Here is a 23,497-nt window from a genome sequence, read left to right on the forward strand (position 1 = left end):
AAGGTGATAACCACTGGAGTTGAGAAGTAAGGAAGTAAGGTTAGAGTGTTGGTGAGACATTCCATATGGACACTCAGATTGCCCACGATATTAGAAATATAGGTAGGATAAGGAAGGAAAAGTTGATCAAATTTCCCAGTGAATGTAGGTGAATGACCAACATATCAGTTGAGGAAAAGACAGAATAAAAGAAGTACAATATGAAATAATTCAATAATGGAACCAAAACAAAAATGCTTTCCTATGCAGTTGGAGACATCACAGTTCAAAGGGAGTATTGCACCCAATCTTGTAGCACATGGACCGAATAAGAAGCAGGTACCCTGGAGAAAAGTCAGAATAACATGTGGAGGGAGGAGTTAAAAGGTTAAAAAGTTGGAGGTAAGCTAAAACTATAAAATTCTTAGAAGAAAACAAAGCCATAAATCTAGATGAATCTTGTATTAGACAATAGTTTCTTACTATTACATCAAAAGAATGAGTGATAAAAAAGGCAAACTGAACATCATCAAAATTAAAACCTCTTGGTACATCAAAGGACACTACTAGGAAAATAACAAGACAACATAGAAAATGGGAGAAAATTTTTGCAAATCATATACCTGATAAGAGACCTGAATCTAGAATATATAAAGCGCTCCTTGAATTCAATAAAAAGACAAATAAGCCATTTAAAAATGGGCAAAAGATCTGACGAGACACTTTTCCAAGAAAGATATACAAATGGCCAATAAGCACATGAAAAGATGTTCAACATCATTAACCAACCAATACATGCAAATCAAAACCACAATGGAGGAAGTGGGCAGTTACTGTTTAACGTGCATAGATTTTCAGTTTGGAAAGATGAAAATGTTCTGGAGATGGATGCTGGTGATGGTTCCACAGCAGAGTGAATGCATTTAACGCCACTGAACTGTACACTTAAAATTGATTAAGATAGTAAACTTTATGTTGTGTATATTTTACCATAATGAGATACTACTTCATACCCACTAGGATGGCTATAATCAAAAGGACAGACAGTGACAAGTGTGGGCAAGAATATGGAGAAATTGGAACCCACATCACACCTTGCTACTGGGAATGCAATAAAATGGGGCTGCTGCTCTGGAAACCAGTCTGGCAGATCCTCAAACCATTAAACTATATGATCCAGCAATTCCAATCCTAGTTGGATACCCAAGAGAAATGCAAACGTATGCCCAGACAAAACTTGTACACAAATAGTCACAGCATTATTCATAATATGCAAAAGGTAGAAACAACCCAAGTCCCATCTACTGATGAATAGATAAACAAAAGGTGGTATAACCATACAACAAAGTGTCATTGAACCATAAAGGGAAATGAAGTATTAATAATGTTAAAACATTATGCTAAAGGATAGAGGCCAGAGGAAAAAAGGAAAAAATCAATCAACATATTGTCTGATTCCACGCATATGAAATGACCATAATAGGGAAATTTTCAGAGGCAAAGTAGATTCGTGATTATCCATGGATGGGCGGTGAAAGAAATGAGAGGGACTGCTAAGGAGTACTGTGCTTCTTTTTGGAGTGATGAAAATATTATAAAATTGATTGTGGTGATGGTCGCATAACTCTGTGAATATACTAAAAACCACTGAAGTACACAATTTAAATGGGAGAATAGTGTGGTGTTTGAATTATATCTCAAAAGGGCTGTTATTACTGCCACCATCCCCCCAAAAAAAGGTTGAGGGTGGTCAAATGTTCTAATGTCAAGGTCATGAAACTCAAGAAAAAACTGAGGAAATGTTCCAGTTAAAGGAGACTTAAGAGACCTGACAACTGAATGTAACTTTGGGTCTAGATCTGGGATTTTTTCTTTTCCTATAAGGGACATTATTGGAACAATTAACAAGATCTGAATAAGGTCTGCACACTAACTGATAGTATTTTAGCAATGTTAAATTCCTGGTTTTTATAATTAGACTATAGTGATATAAGAGAATAGCCTTGTTTTTTAAATACAAGGATATTTAGAAGTAAAGAGGCATCAGGTTTACATCTTGCTCTCAAAAGGATCAGGAAAAATGTCTATATATAAAAAGAATAAGTAAATTTGGTAAAATATTAACATGCGGGGAATCTGGGTAAATGGTATATGTTAATTCTTTATTTTCACCACTTTTCTGTGAGTGTGAAATTATGTCAAAATAAAACTTTTAAGTGTGTGCGTGGGTGTGGGTGTTGAAGAGATGAAGATTTTCTTTTACCCTAATGGTCACACAGAATTGACGTGAATGCATCAGTTCTGAAATGCATCAAGGTGAAAATGTATCCTCTGACTTTGAAAAAGTACTTGATTATCACATTCACTTTTAAGGGAGAAAAACAGATATTGCCTACACCTGATCAGTAATCGCTGGGCAGTGTGGGGGGAATCCAGGACTTCAAAAGGAAGGCTCTACCAAACTTTAAGAAAAAGAGAAAAAAGCATTTGATTACAAAAAAGCAGGGGGGAAGTTCACTAAATGCTTTAAAGAAAATGTTGTGTCACTTCCATTTCTAGTAAAGAGGATACTGGAGGAAGCGGTGGGAGAAAAAAAGAAAGAAGAGGAGACAGTGAAGAAAGAGGGAGAAGAGTCAGGTGAGGGGATATTAAATGGAAGACGCAGAGGCTGGGAGGCAAAAAGAACAGGGTGGGAGGCAGGGAGAGAAGAAAAAGCAGTCCTGAGTAAGAACAAACTCAAGATTCACATACAGTAATGAGGAATATATTGAATTCATTCTGGGAAGAAAAGGAAAGCTGTTCTTAATTAACACTATAAATTGTAGCCCTGAATACACAAGAGCTTAGTCTCTGGCATATAATTCAAATAAAATAAATAAAAGAGTATCTTGTGTCCTTCAGGCACTTAGTTATAACCATACAGGAAAAAAAAAGACATGCGGTATGTTCTATTACTGACTCCATATGATCTTGACAATGAAGAAAGGAGTTGGTGAATAAACAATTCATAAATAACATTAATGAGTCATTCTGCTGCAGAACTTTTAAAAGAAACCCATAAAAATATTCTATTCAGCTATTATGAACTACTCCAAATTTATAACTCAACATATATTGAAGAAACAAACCTATACAAAGCCACCTAAAGCAAATAAAAGAGCTATTCTGAAGTTTCCTAATTGTTTCGAGCAGTGCTATCCAACAGAACTTTCTACAAGGACGGAAATGTTTACACACTGGGCTCTCCAACATGGTAGCCACTAGCCACATGTAGTTACTGGGTACTTGAAACACAGCTAACTGTGACTGAGGAACTGAATTTTAATTTTAATTCACTTAAATATTCACCTGTGGCTTTTGGCAACCACACTGGAAAATGCAGGTTTAGAGTATGGCCAAGACAGCCACCCAGTTTGTGGTGACGTGTTAAGGAAGCCCTAGGAAACTAACACACATCTCAAACACAATTTGGCCAACTAGGCTAAAATAAAAGTGCAGTCAGGGAACAGGCTAATACTGTCCTGCAGTCAGAAGTTCAGCTTTAGTATGCACTTGAAGTATCTTTTTTTCTGAACAACCAGCAACTAGATAAGTTGCAACCAGACTACTAATAACACCGTGATAGTTAACATTTCTTGAGCAATTACCATGTCCCAGGCTCCGTGCTAACACACCACATGCACCATCACTTTTAATCCTCAGAACATCCCTCAGCAGTAGACACTTACTGTTATTTCCTAGGCTGAGGGAACTAAGGCACGAAGGTATCCTGCTAAATTCTAGCCAAGTGGTCTTAGTATATCTTATCTAGGAATGGCACGTAAGGGGCACGTTTTGTGAATTTCCCTTTTCCTTTACACACCGAGGTCATTACTAACTGATCACAAAATGATATCCAACTGAACTTGGACTTTCAAGTTAACGAGGCAACAACTATTCCCCCAAACGCTCACCCACCAATCACCTCTGCTGTGCATGCATTCACTTGACAAATATCTATTAAGCACCAACCAAGTACTATGACTGTTCTAGGAACGGGGGATCTAATGGTGAAAATATCAAGTCCCTGCTTCATGGGCCTTACATTCTATTTGGAGGAGACAAACAGGTAAACAACTGAAAATGTTCACTTCCTATCATGATAGATGCTACGAAGAAAATAAAATCTGGGAGTGGCTGGAGGAGGAGAGGGCAATTTTGCTACAGTGGTCCAGGTCAACCTCCGGACAGGCAGCATTAATGCTGGGACGTGAACCATAACACAGAAGCACCAACGTGAACCTCCAGGGGGAAGAGCACATACAGGGGTTGAGAGACAGAAGTGATGGCGAATGAGGGCCATCGTGTAGGAGATGAGGTCAGATAATCAGGGAGGGAAGACTATGTGAGACCTTGTAGCTCATGTGGTGCCGGTTACACTTTACATTCCACCTGAGAAAGGAAGTGATCAGAGGGTTAACAGAACAATCTCAGTAGCATCGCTCAGGCTAATTCTATCAAAAATGTGCAAAGACCACTCTTTATCCACATTTCTCTATTACTTGGTGTGAGTCTTTTTATACTTGTATGAATCTGGCTGGGGTTTTACTACCCCTTGATTTTATCCCAAGACACTTCAAATCCTTTCAGGAGTAACAGAGGTTAATAAATTATAGATACACATCAACACAGATACAGAGGAACTCTCTCATTAGCTCTCTTAATTTTGATTGTATATAAATAAACTAGGACAACCTGTCATTTCATTCTAATTAAGAAATATCAGACCAACACTTTAAAACCACCTAAAAATTCTATCAACCTTTAAAAGAAAAAAATGCCTTTCTTTCTACCTCTGTTAAGAACTATACTATAAAAAGCCTTTTCCATTAAATGCATGTTCAGATTTTTCACTTTTACCATAATGGGAGCTTGATCCAATAATCAGCATTTGACAGGTTAAAGTTCAATACTGACTTCATGGTAAAAAAAATATTTTTCTCTCTAAAAAATTTTCCTTCAAGCTGTTATGGGAAGTCCCTACCTCTATAAATGGTATTGGAAGAGAGCTCAATTTCCAAATCTCTTAAATTTGGAGAAGTCCAGAGCAGTCACTAGCTAACTCTGCTGGAAGAAAGATTTCTTGAATTCACAAGCCCATGAACAAGTTTACTCATGTTACACAAAAGAGCATTTGATGCTACATGTGGTTTAACTTTTTCAAAAAAACTTTCTCATCTGCCAGTACAGTTTCATCTTCTTTCACCTCTTCATTGAGAAAAATTCTTCCCCAGTGGTACAAATAGCCCTTTCATCAAAAGTTATATGACAGCACATTCCACACAACACTAAAAGCATATTTTCTACCTGAATGGTACCAGTGAGTGACGAACACTGAGTAAGAGATAAAAATTACTAAGTGAAAGATGAGGCCAGGCTAGATGGATGCCAGCAAAATGGGGATCAGTACCAGGAACTTTGCCCCCTTAAATCCAATTAAAATACCTATAAAACTTTCTCGAAGGGGGTGGGGGTGGGGCATATTTAAGAAACTAAAATCAACATGCTAAATTCAATTACATAGAGAAACATTCTTTGGGACATTAGAATATTATAGCTATATTAAATGATAGGACATGTTATAAAGTAAAAAATTATATATAAAGTAATACTAAAATTGAAAACAGTAGTACTAGAATTCAAACAGAAATACACATTAGGGATGTAAAACATCAACTGATAAACAATGTTGCATGTAGTAGGCAGAATAATGGTCTCTCGATGTTCAAGTCATGATCCCAGAACCAGAGAGTAAATTACCTTCCATGGCAAATGGACTTTGCAGGTGTGATTAAGATTAAGGACCTTGAAATGATGAGGTTAACCTGGATTATCCAGATAGACCCAATCTATTCACATGAGTCCTTAAAAGCTGAGGATCTTTCCCATCCCTGGATAGAGAGAGAGATCAAGATAGAAGAAGGGTCAGAGAGAGATGGCATTGCATTGCTGGCCTTAAAGATGGAAGAAGGGGGCCACAAGTCAAGGAATGTGGTGGCCTCTAAAAGCTGGAAAGGGCAAGGAAGAAGACTCCCCTAGAGCCTCCAGAAAAGGATGCAGCCCTGTCAACACCTTGATTTTAGCCCAGTAAAACCCATGCCCGACTTATCTCCAGAATCGTAAGATAATAAACGCGTGTTGTTTTAACCAACCAACCAACCGCGTTTGTGGTAATTTGTTATGGGACATGTGAAACTCATACATTAATTAAGAAACAAACATGATAAGAGCTAGCATCATCAAAGAGGGAAAGGAAATTTTAAAAATAAATGCTGCTGGAATAACTGAGAACAATACGGAAAAATATAAATGCATACTTGATATTTAACAAATATTCACTCAATAAGTATTTACTGAGCCAGACGCTGCACTAAGTACAGAAACTAATGTAAAATATGTAAAGCTGTAAAATAATAGCAAACAAAATCCCTGGCTTTATGGAGCTTGTAAGTGTCCACCACAGTAAACTGCAAACAGAGTGAAGAGTTGAACAAATCCTTTCCATAATTAAAAAAAAAAAAAAAAAGGTCTAAAAGAAAAAGAAAAAATATATACTTTATCAGACCTGTTCCTAGATCCCGGAAACTTAAGTTTAAGTTTTGAAACCACAGGAGAAATTACCCACTCATTCCCCTCTACCTCAAATTCCAAGTTTCTAATATATCAAAATTTTAAAAGTCAATGAAAAATGATAAAGAGACACACAAATTTTCCCAAGTTAAAATAGGTTGATTCCCTGCTGTTGAGTTCTAGGAGTCCTTTAGATATTCTGGTATAAACCCTTTAGGAGATATGTGTTTTGGAAATGTTTTCTCCCAGTCCATGGCTTATCTTTTCATCTTAACAGTATCTTTGGGGGAGCCAAAGGAATTAATTTTGATAAAGTCCAATTTATCAATTTCTTTTCTTCTGTGTTCTAAGAAATAGCTGTATGTGGTTACCTAAGAAACAGTTTCCTAACTCAAGGTCACCAAAAAAGAGGGGAAGGTGATAAAAAATTCGAACACTTTATCAAAGATATATGGATATCAAACAATCACAGAAAATATGCTCAACATCATTAGCCAACAGAGAAAACAAATTAAAACCACAATGAGATACTACTCATTCCTAGTACAACAGCTACAATTAAACTGGGAGTACCAAGCTTTGGTCAAGATGTGAAGCAAATGAACTGCTGGTGGAAATGCAAAATAGTATAGCTGTTTTGGAAAACACTTTGGCAATTTTTAAAAGGCTGAGCAGATGCTGACCATATGACCAAGCAATACCATTCCTAGGTATTCACCCAGGAGAATGCAAACATAACTCACACAAAGACCTGTGCACGAATGTTTACAGCAGCTTTACTCTTCATAGCCCCAAACGGGAAACAACACAAATTTCCATCAACTTGCTCAATGGATAGACAAACTGTGGTCCATCCATACAGTGAAATAATTCCATACAATAAAAAGTAACAAACTATTAATAATCACAACAAAATGTAAAATAGATAGCTAGTGGGAAGCAGTCACATAGCACAGGGAGATCAGCTCGGTGCTTTGTGACCAGCTAGAAGGGTGGGATCGAGAGGGTGGGAGGGAGGGAGATGCAAGAGGGAAGAGATATGGGGATATATGCATATGTATAACTGATTCACTTTGTTATAAAGCAGAAACTAACACACCATTGTAAAGCAATTATACTCCAATAAAAATGTTAAAAAAATAATGATAATAATCACAACATGTATGAATACTGAATGAATCATGCTAAGTGAAAAAAGAAACAAAGTAACACATACAGACATACCTCATTCTATTGCACTTCACTTTACAGCACTTTCCAAATACTGAGTTTTTTATAAATTGAAGGTTTATGGCAACCCTGTATGGAGCAAGTCTACTGGCAGCATTTTCCCTACAGCATTTGCTCACTTCCTGTCTCTGTGTCACACTTTGGTGATCCTCACAATACTTCAAACTTTTTCATCATTATTATATTTGTTATGGTGATGTGTGATAAGTGGTCTTTAATGTCACTACTGTAATTAATTTACGGCAGCATGAACGGCGCCCACATAAGACAGCAAACTTAATTGATTACTGAAATGACAAAAAAGGATTTAGACTATTACATAAACTTAGTTGACAAAGAAGCAGGATTTGACAGAACTGACTCCAATTTTGAAAGTTCTACTGTGGGTAAAATGCTATCAAATAGTATTGCAGGCTGCAGAGAAACTGTTCATGAAAGGAAGAGTCAGTCGATGCAGCAAACTTCAGCGTTCTCTTATTTTAAGAAACGGCCACAGTCACCCGCCTTCAGTAACCACCACCCTCATCAGTCAGCAGCCATCAACACTAAGGTAAGAGCCTCCACCCCCAAAAAGACTGTGACTCACTGAAGCCTCAGATGATGCTTAGCGTTTTTTAATAATAAAGCATTATTTAAAATGAAGGTATGGGGACTTCCCTGGTGGTCCAGTGGTTAAGACTCCATGCTCCCAATGCAGGGGGCCTGGGTTCGATCCCTGGTCAGGCAACTAGATCCCACACGCCCCCAACTAAAGGTCCCGCGTGTCGCAACTAAAGATCCCGCATGCCCCAGTGAAGATCCCACCTGCTGCAACTAAGACCCAGCACAGCCAAGTAAATTTTTTTAAATAAAATAAAATAAAATTAAGGTATGGATATATTTTTTAGACATAATGCTATTGCACACTTAAGAGACTACAGTATGGTGTAAACACAACTTTTATATACACTTGAAAAGCAAAAAGATCGTGTGACTTGCTTTACTGTGATGTTCGCTTTACTGCAGTGGTCTGGAACCAAACCCAAAATATTTCTGAGGTATGCCTATAATTCCATTTATTTGACATTCTGAAAAAGGCAAAACTATAGGGATAGAAATCAGAACAGTGGTTTCCGAGGGCTGTGTTTACTGTTTGCTGGGGGTGGGAGGTGGGGGAGCTGACCACAGAAGGAGACAAGGGAAATTTCCGGTGCAACGGAAATGTTCTATACGAAATTCATCAGAGGTGATTTCATTATATGTTAATTATATTTCAATAAATCATACTTAAAATAACAAAAAAATCAGTATCAATAACCTACAAGAAAATAATTAACATATAATGAATAAAGGGCATATAGAAATAACCACTAGATTATACTGCTTCTGACACTTACCTTTTCACACTATCTTACCCCTACCCTCCCCCTCATTCTTTCACCCTGTCATGCTGATTCTGACTTAAGCATTTCACTGAATGCAAACTCCTTCTTTCCACCCTATTTATCACTCATCTGCACTACTCCAAGCTACACCTCTTAAAATTAGCGCCTCCAAATTACACTCAAATCAGGGTGCACTTCTTGCTATTCCTTCTCCCTTCCAGGCACCCTGAAGCACACATGCTTTTCCTTAGATACGTTACTGCTTCTGCTCAAAAGCCCTCTCTCCTTTCTCCATTCATCAAACCACTACTCACCCTTTGAAACCCAGGTCAAGAATGGTTTCAACCTCTGTGTGCCCACCAGACTTTATCCCTATGCATATTTATCATGATTATTTGCAGCTCTCCTCAGATTTTACTGTCTTTAAGGAACAGACAAGTTTTATTCAGCTCTGTATCTCTAGCAAATAGTTTCATTCCAGGCACACAGCTGTGCTCAGTGTTAACTCTACTAGTAAGATAATTAAATTTTTTTTAAAATGCTAATACAGAGCACTAACTATGTGCCAGGGACCATGCTAAGCACATTATGTGTATTAAATACTTTAACCCTTACAAAACTCGGAGTTAGGTTCTATTATTACCTCCATTCTATGATGAAGAAACTGAGGCACAGAGAGGTTAAGTAACTTGTACAAGGTCACGCAGCTAGTAAGTGGTGGAGCAGGGATATGAACCTGTGTAACCTAGCTCCTAAATCCATGCTCTTCCTAGTATGCTAGACTACCTTTTTATAATTCAGTAGGTGAAAAATGTATACACATATAGATAAAATTAGAGGAAGCCATGAAAAAGTAAAAACAACAGATCTAGGAAGGTACAAAAATGAATGGGCTTTTAAATCTACATGTCATTCTGTTACAATACTGCCATTTTGATAATTAAAGGTAAAAAAAATGGAATATGACATGAAGAAATATCAGAAGACATGAAGTAGAGATAAATAGGAGAAGGAGAGTTTCTAAAATTCTGCCCTCAATATCGATGCCACCATTACCGTGACATTATTCCATTTCATGAATTTATTTACATTCTGGAATACAGTAATATGATAGAAATGTTCTAAAACGTATCCTCTTTCAAATGCTGCTTTATTTATACACATAATTTTCAAAATTAGCATTCACATATGAAAGAGTCATCATGCTGTCTGACTTTTCAGGATTAGAGCAGCCTGCCTGAAAAGATGTTTAAACCACTGCAAATCAACCTGGTAAGAGTCCCTGAGATAAGTGGGCACCTGTGTTAAACCACATTTTTGTTCAGCTCTCCAAAGAAAATATGCATCTGCCTGCAGGGCTCACAGCTGGCACATCAGGAAGTTCTGTCATATACAAATTTTCAGCATCTAACTGTGTATTCTGCTTTGAATTGCATGTTTTAAAAATGTTTTTAAATGTTACAACCTGTTTATTAATTCACAGTTTATTTAGGATTTCTAGAGATATTATACAAAGATAAGCCTAATGAATCAATGCCAAGACCAATTTCAGATGCAGTCTTTATTAGCTCAGAAAATCTATACAAAATGTACCATTCTGTAAACATGCTTTCCTGTAACAGAATAAAAACCAACCTTCCTAATAAATGTCATGCCTATCAATAATGACTACTATAAGAATTGAGAAATAACACTACCTTAAGCAGAACTCAAGCAAATAAATACTATTTCAGCCATCTATTCCTAACACAACTCCCAGCTGATGGACATAAAGTGTATTTCCATCTGAACCTTACAGAGAAATTCCCAACTGATCAATCTCCCCATCGTCTAGGGACCCATCCCACCACATTCTCCAGGAGGCTGAAGATGTTCTAGGCTCAAACCAGATTTCTCTCCCCAAGAACTAGAATGTAAGCTCTACGGGGACAGGGATCTTTGGTGATTTTATATACCGCTGCATTCCTAGCACCTGGAACAGTAGCTAGCACTTAGTAGGCACTCAGTAAGTACTAGCCGAATAGAAAAAACAATAATGTGGCAGCCCTGGGATTTAAAGCCTGGCTTTCTGAGCTCTGAAGTCTATTATTCTTTTTTGCTACCAGACTCTAAAACAGAACATCCTTTCTGGTTGACTAAGCTAAAAGAAACTTTCCTGCCAAAAAACAAACTAAAGAGAAGAAAAGTAGCATTCAATAGGTATAGTCACAACATCTTGGAACTATCTACAGCTGGACACAGAGTAACCAATGTAAACAAATAAGAGCAGTGATTTAAAAAAAAAAAAAAGTGACATTGCATGAAAACTAATTCCAAGGTGAATAGTTAACCATAAGTATTTGTCAAAAGAGAAATGAAGGGACTTTCCTGGTGGCGCAGTGGTTAAGAATCCACCTGCCAATACAGGGGACACAGATTTGAGCCCTGGTCTGGGAAGATCCCACATGCCGTGCAGCACCTAAGCCCGTGCGCCACAACTACTGAGCCTGCGCTCTAGAGCCCGCAAGCCGCAACTAGAGAAAGCCTGCACACAGTAATGAAGACCCAACGCAGCCAAAAATAAATAAGTAAATAAATAAATTTTATTTGAATAAAAGAGAGAAATGAAAATTTTCACTATAAGGTAAAATGTTTCAAGATCCCATAAAAATGAAAAAGATCTTGATTCTGCACTGATTACCTATAAATTTATGTTTTTATAAATTTATATTCTGGATATAAACTTCATTTAATCATGCTAGGGGAAAAGTTTTGGTTAAAAAAAGGTCTTTCGGGGCTTCCCTGGTGGCGCAGTGGTTGAGAATCTGCCTGCCAATGCAGGGGACACGGGTTCGAGCCCTGGTCTGGGAAAATCCCACATGCCGCGGAGCAACTGGGCCCGTGAGCCACAATTGCTGAGCCTGCGCGTCTAGAGCTTGTGCTCCGCAACAAGAGAGGCCGCAATGGTGAGGGGCCCACGCACCGCGATGAAGAGTGGCCCCCGCTTGCCACAACTAGAGAAAGCCCTCGCACAGAAACAAAGACCCAACACAGCCATAAATAAATAAATAAAATTTAAAAAAAAAAAAAAATTTAAAAGAATCAGAGCTTCTGTCCAAAGTGGCCCTGAATGATTTAAAAAAAAAAAAAAAAAAAAAAAAAAAAGGTCTTTCTATCCAACACATATACGTTTTCAAATCTGTTCTTTCTCCTCTCCCGCTATAAAAAAAAAACCCGGATGGGAGAAGCCTAAAGATTACTGCCACCAAAGCCAGTTCTTCTGGACCCAGAGGTTGATAGGTATTACTTCTGGTTGATATTCTGTTATTTTCTTTCTCCGTCCCACCACACAGATAATATTAATCACAACTAGATTCAGGAGACATTACCACAGATGATAATATAAAGCCCAGGAGTCAAATCACCAATTACTAAGGGCCCTCACCACACTGCTCTCTCTGATTATGGAAACAAATTAACTGTCCCATTTCTAAAGGCTGATATGGGTGGAAATTAACATTACAATGGTAACAAATATCATTCTTCCTTATTAAACATCTTCTTAAATGCTTAGTCCAGGAGCACCTGCAAACATAGGACAGACTTGTCTTTTTAACTCAAGTGTGCAATAAGTACCTTGCTCACCATCTAAAGGCAGCCTTTTATTTCTATCACTTGGTCAACAGGGCAGACCATCCTCCCTGTATGTGGTGCAACACAGACAAATCCTAGCAGGAGGTGAAAGCACAGAATACAGTTACAGCTGGTCTTCCTTCGACCTCTATTAACGCCCTCCATCACAGAAACTCTGTAAGGAAAATTCTGTGAAGGAATAACAGTCTTCACACAGCCTGTAAATCAACTGTGCAATACAATTCTAAACATCCTCCTAAAAACAGGCTCCCAAGTCAATGAATTTAAACACCTTCACATTTTTTTTTACACTTCAGCATTGTTTTTTCTTTGTGTAAACCAATATAATTCATTTCTTTACTTGACTGTAACTCACTATGTTTCAGAAGGTTTCTGATTTTGTAGCAGTTCAACAATTATATTCAGAAATAGATCTCTCCAAACGCCAATTATAAATAATATTGGTTTCCTTCTCCAAATCTTCTTCAAATTTTTCAGTTCTCCTGTACATAATTTTTATATATAAAGAGTCAGTTGTGATAGATGTCATATAGCTGCCACAGATAAAAATGCTCTATAAAATGATGTTGACAAAGAACAATCTTATACTTTAGTAATAATACCAAATGCTGAAGATATAATTAAACTACAACCCCGAAATGTTGTTATTGATAGTGCAATTCTACTTTTGGAAACTTTTCACAATATACTGATCTTAAATTTAAAAAGCCCTTTATGAGCATTGTTGTATGATGTACATTTCCTAAAAATTAGAAAACTACTTATATCCAACAATTAAGAACAGTTAAGTAACTTGTGGTATATCCTTCAGCAGAAAATTAACACAGGACTTAAAAATGGTTAAAGAGCTCATGGAATAAAATCGCATGGAAAAATAAGGACACAAAATAGTTTTGAGATTACAATTAAGTAAAATATGCAGAGGTTAAAAGTTTGAAGGGGATAATTATTGTGTTAGGGTGAGAGGATTATGAATTTTCTTTCTATTCACTTTTTCAAACATGTATTGTTTCTCCAATTACAAAGAAGCTAAATAAATATAAAGAATTTTAATGGTAATAAAATGAGACAAAGAGACAAAACAGAAAGCATGCTAGATTAAATGGGAAAAAAATATGTTTATCTGCCACACCCACGAGTTTACATCATCCCTGAAAATAGTGTTCCGTATCACCAGCACTGGGTATCCTCTCTCCCACCACCTTGAGAATCTCCCCAACATCCTCACATACACTAAGCTCTTCACAACACACAGTGGAGTTCAGGGAAATGTTACCATAATGTACACAGAGAAGAGACTTTTGCCATACTACAGAAATTCTACTATTCTGGGAACTTAATTCCTTGAGATGAACTCAAAGATGAATTCCAAGCTTTTACCACGCTTTATCTCGAAAACAGAATTCTAACTAGTTTTCTATTTCCCTAACACAGCAGGATTATGTTTATGGAGAAAGTTAGTCTGACATGAAAAGATAACTCAGGAGTCCATATTCAGTTCATTCCTTAAACCAAGAGAAATCAAAATGTAAACAGACATGTGGTGAAAACAAACTAAAGTTCCCAAACATTCAGGTTCTGTTTGTTTAACATGAGAATGTTTGTTCAAAGATTATTAAATTTGCCAGTGGGGTAAGGACTTCACAGCAGAAAACACGTTCACTACACTGAGAATACAGTATAAGAACCTATCAATAGTATATCAAATAAGGAAAAAAATCCAATAAGTCTCAATCCAGATGCCAATTTTTCATACAATTTTTTCTATGAGCCTACAATCTTTCTATATATTTTTTTAAATTAATAGAGCCTCTTTAAAAGAAGATCATTACTAAGCACAGCGAGTACAGCTATAGCAGAATGGAGGGAAGGATGAAACACCACCATTTGGTCAGCAAGTACTGTCTGAATGCTAACTACCTCTGGGCATTTGTGAACAGTGACGTCCACGAAGAATAAGGAAGATATTATAGTAAGTAGTCGTCCCCTGACTTCACAGAACTTACTGCCCAACAGGGGAAGAAGCACACCAACAACAGAAGTACAGAAGGAAGCTTCTTTCATTCAGTCAGTCACCAAACACTGATTGAAAGGATGCCTACTGTATTTCAGGCACCTTGGGAAAGGCTGGAGAAACGTGGTGGGAGTTTAAAAAAAAGACTGAAAAGCTGTCAGCGTGGAGCTAATAATTCAAAAAGAGAGGTGGGCTGTATTCAAAAAACCACATAAGTTAACCCCAAAAATACGACTCTGTGAAATGCTGAGAGAGCAAATGAAAGGTTAACTGCATAGTAAGTGAAGGGAACCCAGAGACAGGATTATCGAGGCCTGCGCAGAGCGGTCAGGGCAGGCTGAGAGAAGGGGTAATGGTGAAGCCACGACTTGGGGGATGAGTAAGATGGAAGTGGGACATTCCAAAAAAGACACCTATATAGTATGATGTGGCAAGAGATAGTGCTGGACACACAGACAAAGACCAGGCTATAATTAACGACCTTAAATTCCATACTATGGCTTTTTATTGTGTGATTTTTTTCTGTTTAAATGAGAGAACCTAGAATATGTTTTCGCGCTAGGTTCAGACGTTACACAGACATGACAAAGTTTCCGTGGCAATAGGGAAAGTATGTTAAGGACAGCCAGAAGTGTAACCTAGCTTGTAAGTAACCTAGAAATAGAAAACAAAATGTGGAGCCATGACAAGTTTTAACAATGTAGGACTGTCTTTTTTCCTATCAGGTGCAAGCTTACCCCTATGATGCTCAGCCCTTTAAGGTAGTCCTGACGAGGCTGGGCTTGAGGAACACATCCAGCAAGCACTATTTTCTTGTTCTCCTCTTGAGCTTTTCTAAAAGATTGAAGAGAAAACAGTGTTAATTCTTTTCCTCACAAGCATACCCTTGGAAACTGATGTTAGTGCACGTAAGTTCCCTAAAACATAACAAGCCCATCTAGCATCAAACAGGATTTTCTTACAACTGCTTCAAAAAAATGTATTATAATAAGACTTCTGAACTATGTGTCTATTTATCACACCATAAACAACACAATGGCAGTCCAATCTGATAATGTCTTTCATTACAGCCTCATTATAAAACAAAAAATTTTACTTATATAGAATATTCAAGGATATAAATCGTTCTTGAAAACCACATTTTCCAAATAGACATTAGCCATTCAATTATTTTAAATCATTCATTATTTTAAATATTAATATTAAAACATACTATATGATTTCCCAGTCTTTTGTCTCGTATAAAAGTAAAATATACATTGAAAAAATTGAAAAGTAAGAAACAGAAGGTATAATACTCCCTCTATCCTGAGAATTCACACATCTCCTCACTTCTGTTCCTCAGAGACTGTCTGCAACTTATAGATTATTTATGCTTATGTCTAGACAATCCCTCTCATATGCAGGTATGATGTGTAACTAGACCTGCGTTCACTATAAATACACAAAGATGAAACAATATTTTGTTTTACAACTTCCATCCAATACACCTTGTGTATCTTTCCTTTTGTTTCTTTAGTTAAAGATCAGCCTCATCCCTTTTCTTTGTATTTTATTTTTTTAATTGAAGTTCAGTTGATGTACAATATTATTGAAGTTACAGGTGTACAACATAGTGATTCACAAGTTTTAAAGGTTATACTCCATTTATAGTTATTATAAAATATTGGCTATATTCTCCATGTTATACAATATATCCCCATAGCTTATAGCTTATTTACTTTATACATGGTAGTTTGTACCTCTTAATCCCTTACCCCTATCTTGCCCGAACCCCTTCCTTCTCCCCACTGGTAACCACTTGTTTGTTTTATGTATCTGTTACTTTTTGTTAAGTTCACTAGCTTGTTTTATTTTTTAGATTCCACATATAAGTGATATCATACAGTATTTGTCTTTCTCTGACTTATTTCACTTAGCATAATACCCTCCATGTCCATCCCTATTGTTACAAATGGCACAATTTTGTTCTTTTTTATGGCTGAGTAGTATTCCATTGTGTGTGTGTGTGTGTGTGTGTGTGTGTGTGTGTGTCTATACACCACATCTTCTTTATCCATTCATCTGCTGAGGGACACTTAGGTTGCTTCCTTATCTTGGCAATTGTAAACAATGCTGCTAAGAACATTGGGATGCACACATCTTTGTGAATTATTTATATATATATATGAATTATTTATATATCCTGGATATATACCCAGCGGTGGAACCTCATCCTTTTTAAACATTACAATGTGGGTATACTATAGCTTAACTATTTGTGTTCTGATAGGCATTTAGGTTATTTCCAATTTTTCACTATTACAAATTTTTTCACAATACACATGCATATAGATATATGCACACACATACACATACAAATACATGTGGATGGATAGATAATCTTTGAATATTTGAGACAGTATTTCTGGATTATAAAAACCTAGATGTGAAATCTATGCTAAATTTCCCTAACATAAATTCTAAGAAGTAGAAATGTTGGTTCAAAGGTGTACATGTCTGGTTATTTTATTAGGCATTTCTTTTTTTTTTTTTTTTTAATTTATTTATTTATTTATTTTTGGCCGTGTTGGGTCTTCATTCCTGTGCGAGGGCTTTCTCTAGTTGTGGCAAGCGGGGGCCACTCTTCATCACGGTGCGCGGGCCTCTCACTGTCGCGGCCTCTCTTGTTGCGGAGCACAGGCTCCAGACGCGCAGGCTCAGTAGTTGTGGCTCACGGGCCCAGTTGCTCCACGGCATGTGGGATCTTCCCAGACCAGGACTCGAACCCGTGTCCCCTGCATTGGCAGGCGGATTCTCAACCACTGCACCACCAGGAAAGCCCCTAGGCATTTTTTTACTTAGGAGGAAGTTGGGATATATTTTATGTGGGTGTTACTCATTTGTCTGAGCACACATGCATACAGCAAACATTGATTCTGTGCTAGAAGACAGTGGTAAACCAAGCAGAGCTAACAACTTTTCCTAGAAACTATTCATATTCTTTACCCATTTATATTAAAATTTTAAGTCTTCAATTCTTTTTCAAGTACGTGGGTTTGGGACTTGTGATGCTTTGTTTACTTTTTTCCACTGGTTGCTCAGGTATTGTGTTTTGACCAACTGTGTTTCTGAGCCCCCCACCCCGGGCAATGTCTAGGTTTCTGAAACCAACTGAGAAAGCTAAGGGAGTCAGCAGTCCAGTTTCTAGACTTGTAACTTTTAGACTACACCACCATGAAGTGAAAAGTCTCTGTGCCTGGCACCCTTTTTTGTTTCTGTCAACTTTTTCAAGGCTACAAATTCAGAACTGAAAGCCTAAAAAAGGTGGCAGGGGATGGTTAACAGAACTAGCTATGGGTGATCAACAGCCACGCCAAAACCCCTGGGAAGTATGCAGAGAATGATTAAATGAATGAACGGGCAGAGGACAAAATACTAGTTTAACAGCATCCATAAGCATTTCAATTCCGTAACTTCTTAAAGTACTCTGGTATAACTTTTCCATTTGGAATCCTGAAAAAGCTTGTTAACAGAATCAAGAAAATCTGACATTGGTAGATTGCTTAACATATCCAAGAGAATTACTGCCTGGCTCTGCCACTTGGTTTTACTTTTTTTTTTTTTTATCAGTACCAAGCACACCATTGCACACAAATAGTTTTCTTGTAGTAAATGTGAAATACCTTATCAAACAAAAAAATCTTTCCATTTACATTAATAACATGTACAAGGAAATAACATCTGGTTTCTTCACAAACTTTAGCTATGCACCTAGAATCACTGCCAAATGTTCAAGGGTCTGTGAGGTAACCAATTATTAAATCCAAATTAAAAAGCTGGCTTCCAGGGTTTCCCTGGTGGCGCAGTGGTTAAGAATCTCCCTGCCAATGCAGGGGACACGGGTTCGAGCCCTGGTCTGGGAAGATCCCACATGCCGCGGAGCAGCTAAGCCTGTGTACCACAACTACTGAGCCTGCGCTCTAGAGCCTGAAAGCCACAACTATTGAGCCTGCACGCCACAACAACTGAAGCCTGCATGCCTAAAGCCCGTGCTCCTCAACAAGAGAAGCCACCGCAATGAGAAGCCCGCGCACCGCAATGAAGAGTAGCCCCCGCTCGCCGCAACTAGAGAAAGCACGCATGCAGCAATGAAGACCCAACGCAGCCAAAAATAAATAAAAATAAAATAAATTTATAAAAAAAAAAAAAAGCTGGCTTCCAGTAATGTGATTCAATTACTTAATTATTAAGCACGTCTAAGACATGATAGTGAGTGTTTAAGGGACCACAGTAAGAGGAAGATAGGCACTTTACACTCGACGAGCTTCTGGTTTATAATGGATGAGATGAGATGTAAAAGGACATAAACAACACAGCAGCAAGTAAAATGCCCTAACGTGACAGAAAGATGTACAGGCAACATATCATGGAGGGACAAAGAATATGCACACAGAAAAATACAGTAAAAAGCTTTATGAAAAAAGTTGAGAGGATTTTAAGGGGAGAAGGAGTCGGAGAGGGTGAAATGGAGTCAGGAAAAGCTCCAGGCAGTTGTTACACCACGGACAAAGGCAAGAAGGGAAGAAGTTAGGGGAAAGCATTTCATTATAGAAAGAATTTCTATATAAGGGAGACTCATAGGGCTCATATTGTGGAAGGAGCCTTACAAAAAAGGCTGGACAGGCTCCAATGTAGTGGGCAGTGGGGAAACTTTAAATTTTGGTGGCAGAGTGGACACAGAGTAGAGCCAAACTTTGAGAACAGGACCCTGGCGGCAAGGTGCAAAATGAAATACACGGGGAAAAGAAGCCAGTGGTTGGGGAAATTCATTTAATACCCTAGACAAAAGGATGTGAGGACCTGAACACATGTGGAGGATAAAAAAAAAAAAGTTAAAAGGAGATGAGTTCTCCTGCTAGAATATACTTGAGAAACCCCAAGGATGAATCATAGGTGATGTCAAGCTTTTGAGTCTGAGGCAGGGATTAACAGACATTTTCTAAAAAGAGCCAGAGAGTAAATTACTTCAGGCTTTGGTGATCACAGGTCTCTGTTGTAAGTGCTTAACTCTGCCACCTTAGAGCAAAAGCAGATAGACACGGTACTTAAACAAATGGGTACATCTCTGTTCCAATAAAACTTTTTTAAAAACAAGCAGCAGGTCAGATTTGGCCCAAAGGCCAGAGGCTGCCGATCCCTAGTCTAAGAAGATAAAAGAAAAGTGGTGCCACTAGCTGTCAGCAGAAGCTGAGTACTGGGATAGAAGGAAATTCCAATAGGACACACCAAATCTGAGGTTCTGCTAATGCCCATCAAGCCTCTGGATGCAATTCAGCTGGCTGGCAATAGAGCTGGGGGTAGATTTTTGAAATGTATTCCAAAGTGATGACTGATGATAGTGGATGCAACAATCCCTAAAGGTGTGGAGAGAATCCTTACTGAGTACAAAACTGTAAGGTTCTTCAGCAATGTAGAAGCATTCCCATAGGCTAAAAAATATTAGTGTCAAAAACAAAAAAAGGTAATATCACCACCAACGATACTATAACAGCAATAATAATCATGATTAGCATTTATATGTACTTCATCAAGGTCACCAACATATTTGAAAACAGTATAGCCAATATACAACAACCCAGGGAAAGCATTCTGCTAACTTTATCAACACTAGACCAGGTCATGAAAGAACAGTCCAAGGCTGGTTTTAGGCAGTAAGCAGAACACCAGCAAATTAAGAGGAAATTTCAAAATAGAGAGGTTTAAATAATTTATTTAAAATATTATTTCATGCTTTTATTGAATTTGGCTTTAAAATGCTAGGGTAGACCAGAACTATAATCCAAAAATCATACCCCAGCTATGGAATATTGATGCTACACTCTGTGACCAAATAAAGTACCAAAAGTTTTAATGCAATTTCTCAAAGAGTGTTCTTGTTCTAAACATTCCTTTCTAACATCCTGTTCTTCTTGTTTAGTAAACTTTGTTCAGGTTCATAAGCCTGAAATAAGGCCTGAAAATTTTTTCTTTAGAAATGTACCCAGCACAGACATATTTTTTAAAGCCTTATCCTTTAACATATGAATGCTGATAAGAATAATACCTTAAGAAATTTTAAAATACTATAAATTTCCATGTTTTCATTTTAGATAGCCTTGAAATGTCAATTAAAATGAAAATTGAGCGCTCGCTTCGGCAGCACATACAGTTAAATGAAAATTGAATGTAAAGTTAATTCAATATAATCATTCATATTTTCTTGAAACGCATTTCTAAATTAAAACAGAGATGTATCCTTGTCTAGAGCATTAACCTGAGTAATAAAGAAAACATAAAGAAACTTTTTGTTCTTTTCTGCCAAGCACCAAATGAAAGAAATAATTTGTATAGAATCTTAAAATTCACAGCATCATAGAAAACACATAAAGATGATATAATATCATTATCTCACAGATGAGAAAATTGACATTCAAGAAGACGCAATGGTCGAGGTCCAAAGTTCCACACTTTGTGGATTTAGTGCTGGAGCTGGGATGAGCAGCCAGCATCTCCTGAGTCCCTGAATCCTACATTTCAGAACATAAATCAAACTTGAGCTTTGATTGTGTAATAAACACTGGAGCAAACATTTCTTGATTAAAACAACACAGAAATTGACACAGATTATAATATATTGAATGTCTTCAAAGTAGAAACACAATTCAATATTTCACAGCTCTTGTTTTCCTGAGTCTTGTGAACAAAATCACAGTCTAATAGAAGAGTAGTAAATTCATGGATCTATCAAGAAAAACTCAGTTCTCTGTAAGTAGCAGGTGAAGAGGAAATGTTGCTTCTTCTCCATGTTCATTTCTCTTATTCCTTATATCCTTCCTGCAAACTGATATTTAACCTATATAAAAATACTCATAGTAATATCTAAGTCTTCAGTCAAAATTTTCTTTTATGAAAAACTATTCTTAAATATACATCTGATTTTTTAATTTCTAAATGTATATTGATACCACTCTAAAAACAGCAGTACTGGAAGAAGGGTCAAAACCAATCTGTTTCTATGCAAAGCAAGCACTCTTAACTACTCTGCAAGTGAGTACTGTCTGCATTCAAATACTCAAGTGAGAGGACACTATTTTAAGTATTTATGTGCAGGCATGTAGCCATGTGAAACTCATAAAAACACCTCGGCAGATAATCTAAGATAAAACAACTAAGGATCTATGTTTGTGATCTATTTCCATAAACACGATGCCCTTCTTTTAAATTTTGGAACAACCAGTCAAGGAGGAAAGACTTTGCAGCAACAATGCAACTGTCTCCAGACATGACTGTTATCAAGACTTGCAGAGTTAGGCTAGGAGCCATCAGAAGTTGAAAATAAGGTTACTCTAAGTCTTGATAGGATTTATCAGTCTAAAAAATAATGCAAAAGGATATATTCAAATAGGTAACTGGGGCTGTCTGGAGACATTCAAATCCAAAGTAACTGGGGTTTAATCTCAGGGTCACAATACTGAATATTATTTTAACCAACAAAGCTAAAAACGTAATTGCACATTTTATGCCCCATGAGAAGAAAGAATGTTACCACACGGGGAATGGTCTTCATCGCACTAGAAAAGAGGAGTCTGAAGGGTAAAAGTTTCTCAACACTTAATAACAGTGGCAAACAAAGTAGGCACCTGAGGCAGATTATCATAGTACAATAGTTAATCCTTTTAGACACAGCAGTCATTTCTTTAAAGTGTATCTGGATATAACAAGTTGCCATTCCCTGATGAACTGGCCATATAAAACCAGTGAAGAAATTCCCACTTGATTTCAGGTTCAATAGGTTTCCTTTATTGTGCTTACTGCAATACAAGTTCCTGGGTTCACCTATAAGAACTATTATTTATTTAAAAGTCATTAATTCAGCATTTTATTTTTCCATTCTACCATTCAGTCAGTCACCACATGCTAAACACAAGGGAACAAAAAAAAGAAAAGGATAGTCTCTACCCTCAAGGTGTTCTCTCAATCTAGTGAGAAAAGGAAGAAATAGGCCTCACAACCCAGGTTTTTGCGTGCAGGGGAAGAACAGAGATGCCGAGGTTGCGAGGATAGCTGCGAGCAGCCCTGTGGGAGAAGAAGCATGTGCCCGTGTAAAGAGACCCAAGGGTACCCAGTTATGAAGGAGACGCGGCTTCTCTGAATGCAGGGCTGTGGAACGCTGACTCCCAGTGATGTCCCTGAGGGACCAGGTCAGGGACACAGAGGGGGCTGAGCAAGCAGGACCAGAGACTTCCTCTTCCTCCTACATCCCGTTACTGTGCTTTCATCTGCTCCACCTATCAACAGTCTGTGAAATATTGTGTTTGAAGAAAGGATTCTGTGACTTTAAGAAAGATGGTGAGAATAGCGCATGGACTTTTTTTCTTCCCAGCTTCATTGAGGTATAATTGACAAGGACATAGACTTCTGTGAAGAGGTTAACAGCGTAAGGAAGGTTGGTTCATTATAGAAAAGGGAATTTCAATGAGAAGTATAAATATGTTTTTTTTAAAAAGCTACAGGGGAAAAGTGATGGGGGAAGGGGGAGAGACCAAAGACAGGAGGGGTGGCAAGAAGCAGGAAGAAGAACCTCCTGCAGAAATCAGAAGATGGGTGACTTGTGCTTGCACGCTCACGAGAGGATAAGAAACACAGT

At 37.5% G+C, this 23,497-nt stretch overlaps 1 protein-coding gene across 4 annotated transcripts in view; it reads right to left on the bottom strand.

Annotated features, from left to right (window-relative positions):
- Positions 1 to 23,497, bottom strand: part of CDKAL1 (CDKAL1 threonylcarbamoyladenosine tRNA methylthiotransferase) — a 654,356-nt gene that overhangs the window by 463,714 nt on the left and 167,145 nt on the right. For all 4 annotated transcript variants that reach the window (XM_082346348.1, XM_082346350.1, XM_082346349.1 and 1 more), the window contains one exon: positions 15,567 to 15,663. In XM_082346348.1, coding sequence (XP_082202474.1) covers positions 15,567 to 15,663 — 97 coding nt within the window. The remainder of the gene's footprint in view (positions 1 to 15,566; positions 15,664 to 23,497) is intronic.

The sequence above is a fragment of the Balaenoptera borealis genome, assembly GCF_965194805.1.
Source record: "Balaenoptera borealis genome assembly, chromosome: 12".
Classification (NCBI taxonomy): domain Eukaryota; kingdom Metazoa; phylum Chordata; class Mammalia; order Artiodactyla; family Balaenopteridae; genus Balaenoptera; species Balaenoptera borealis.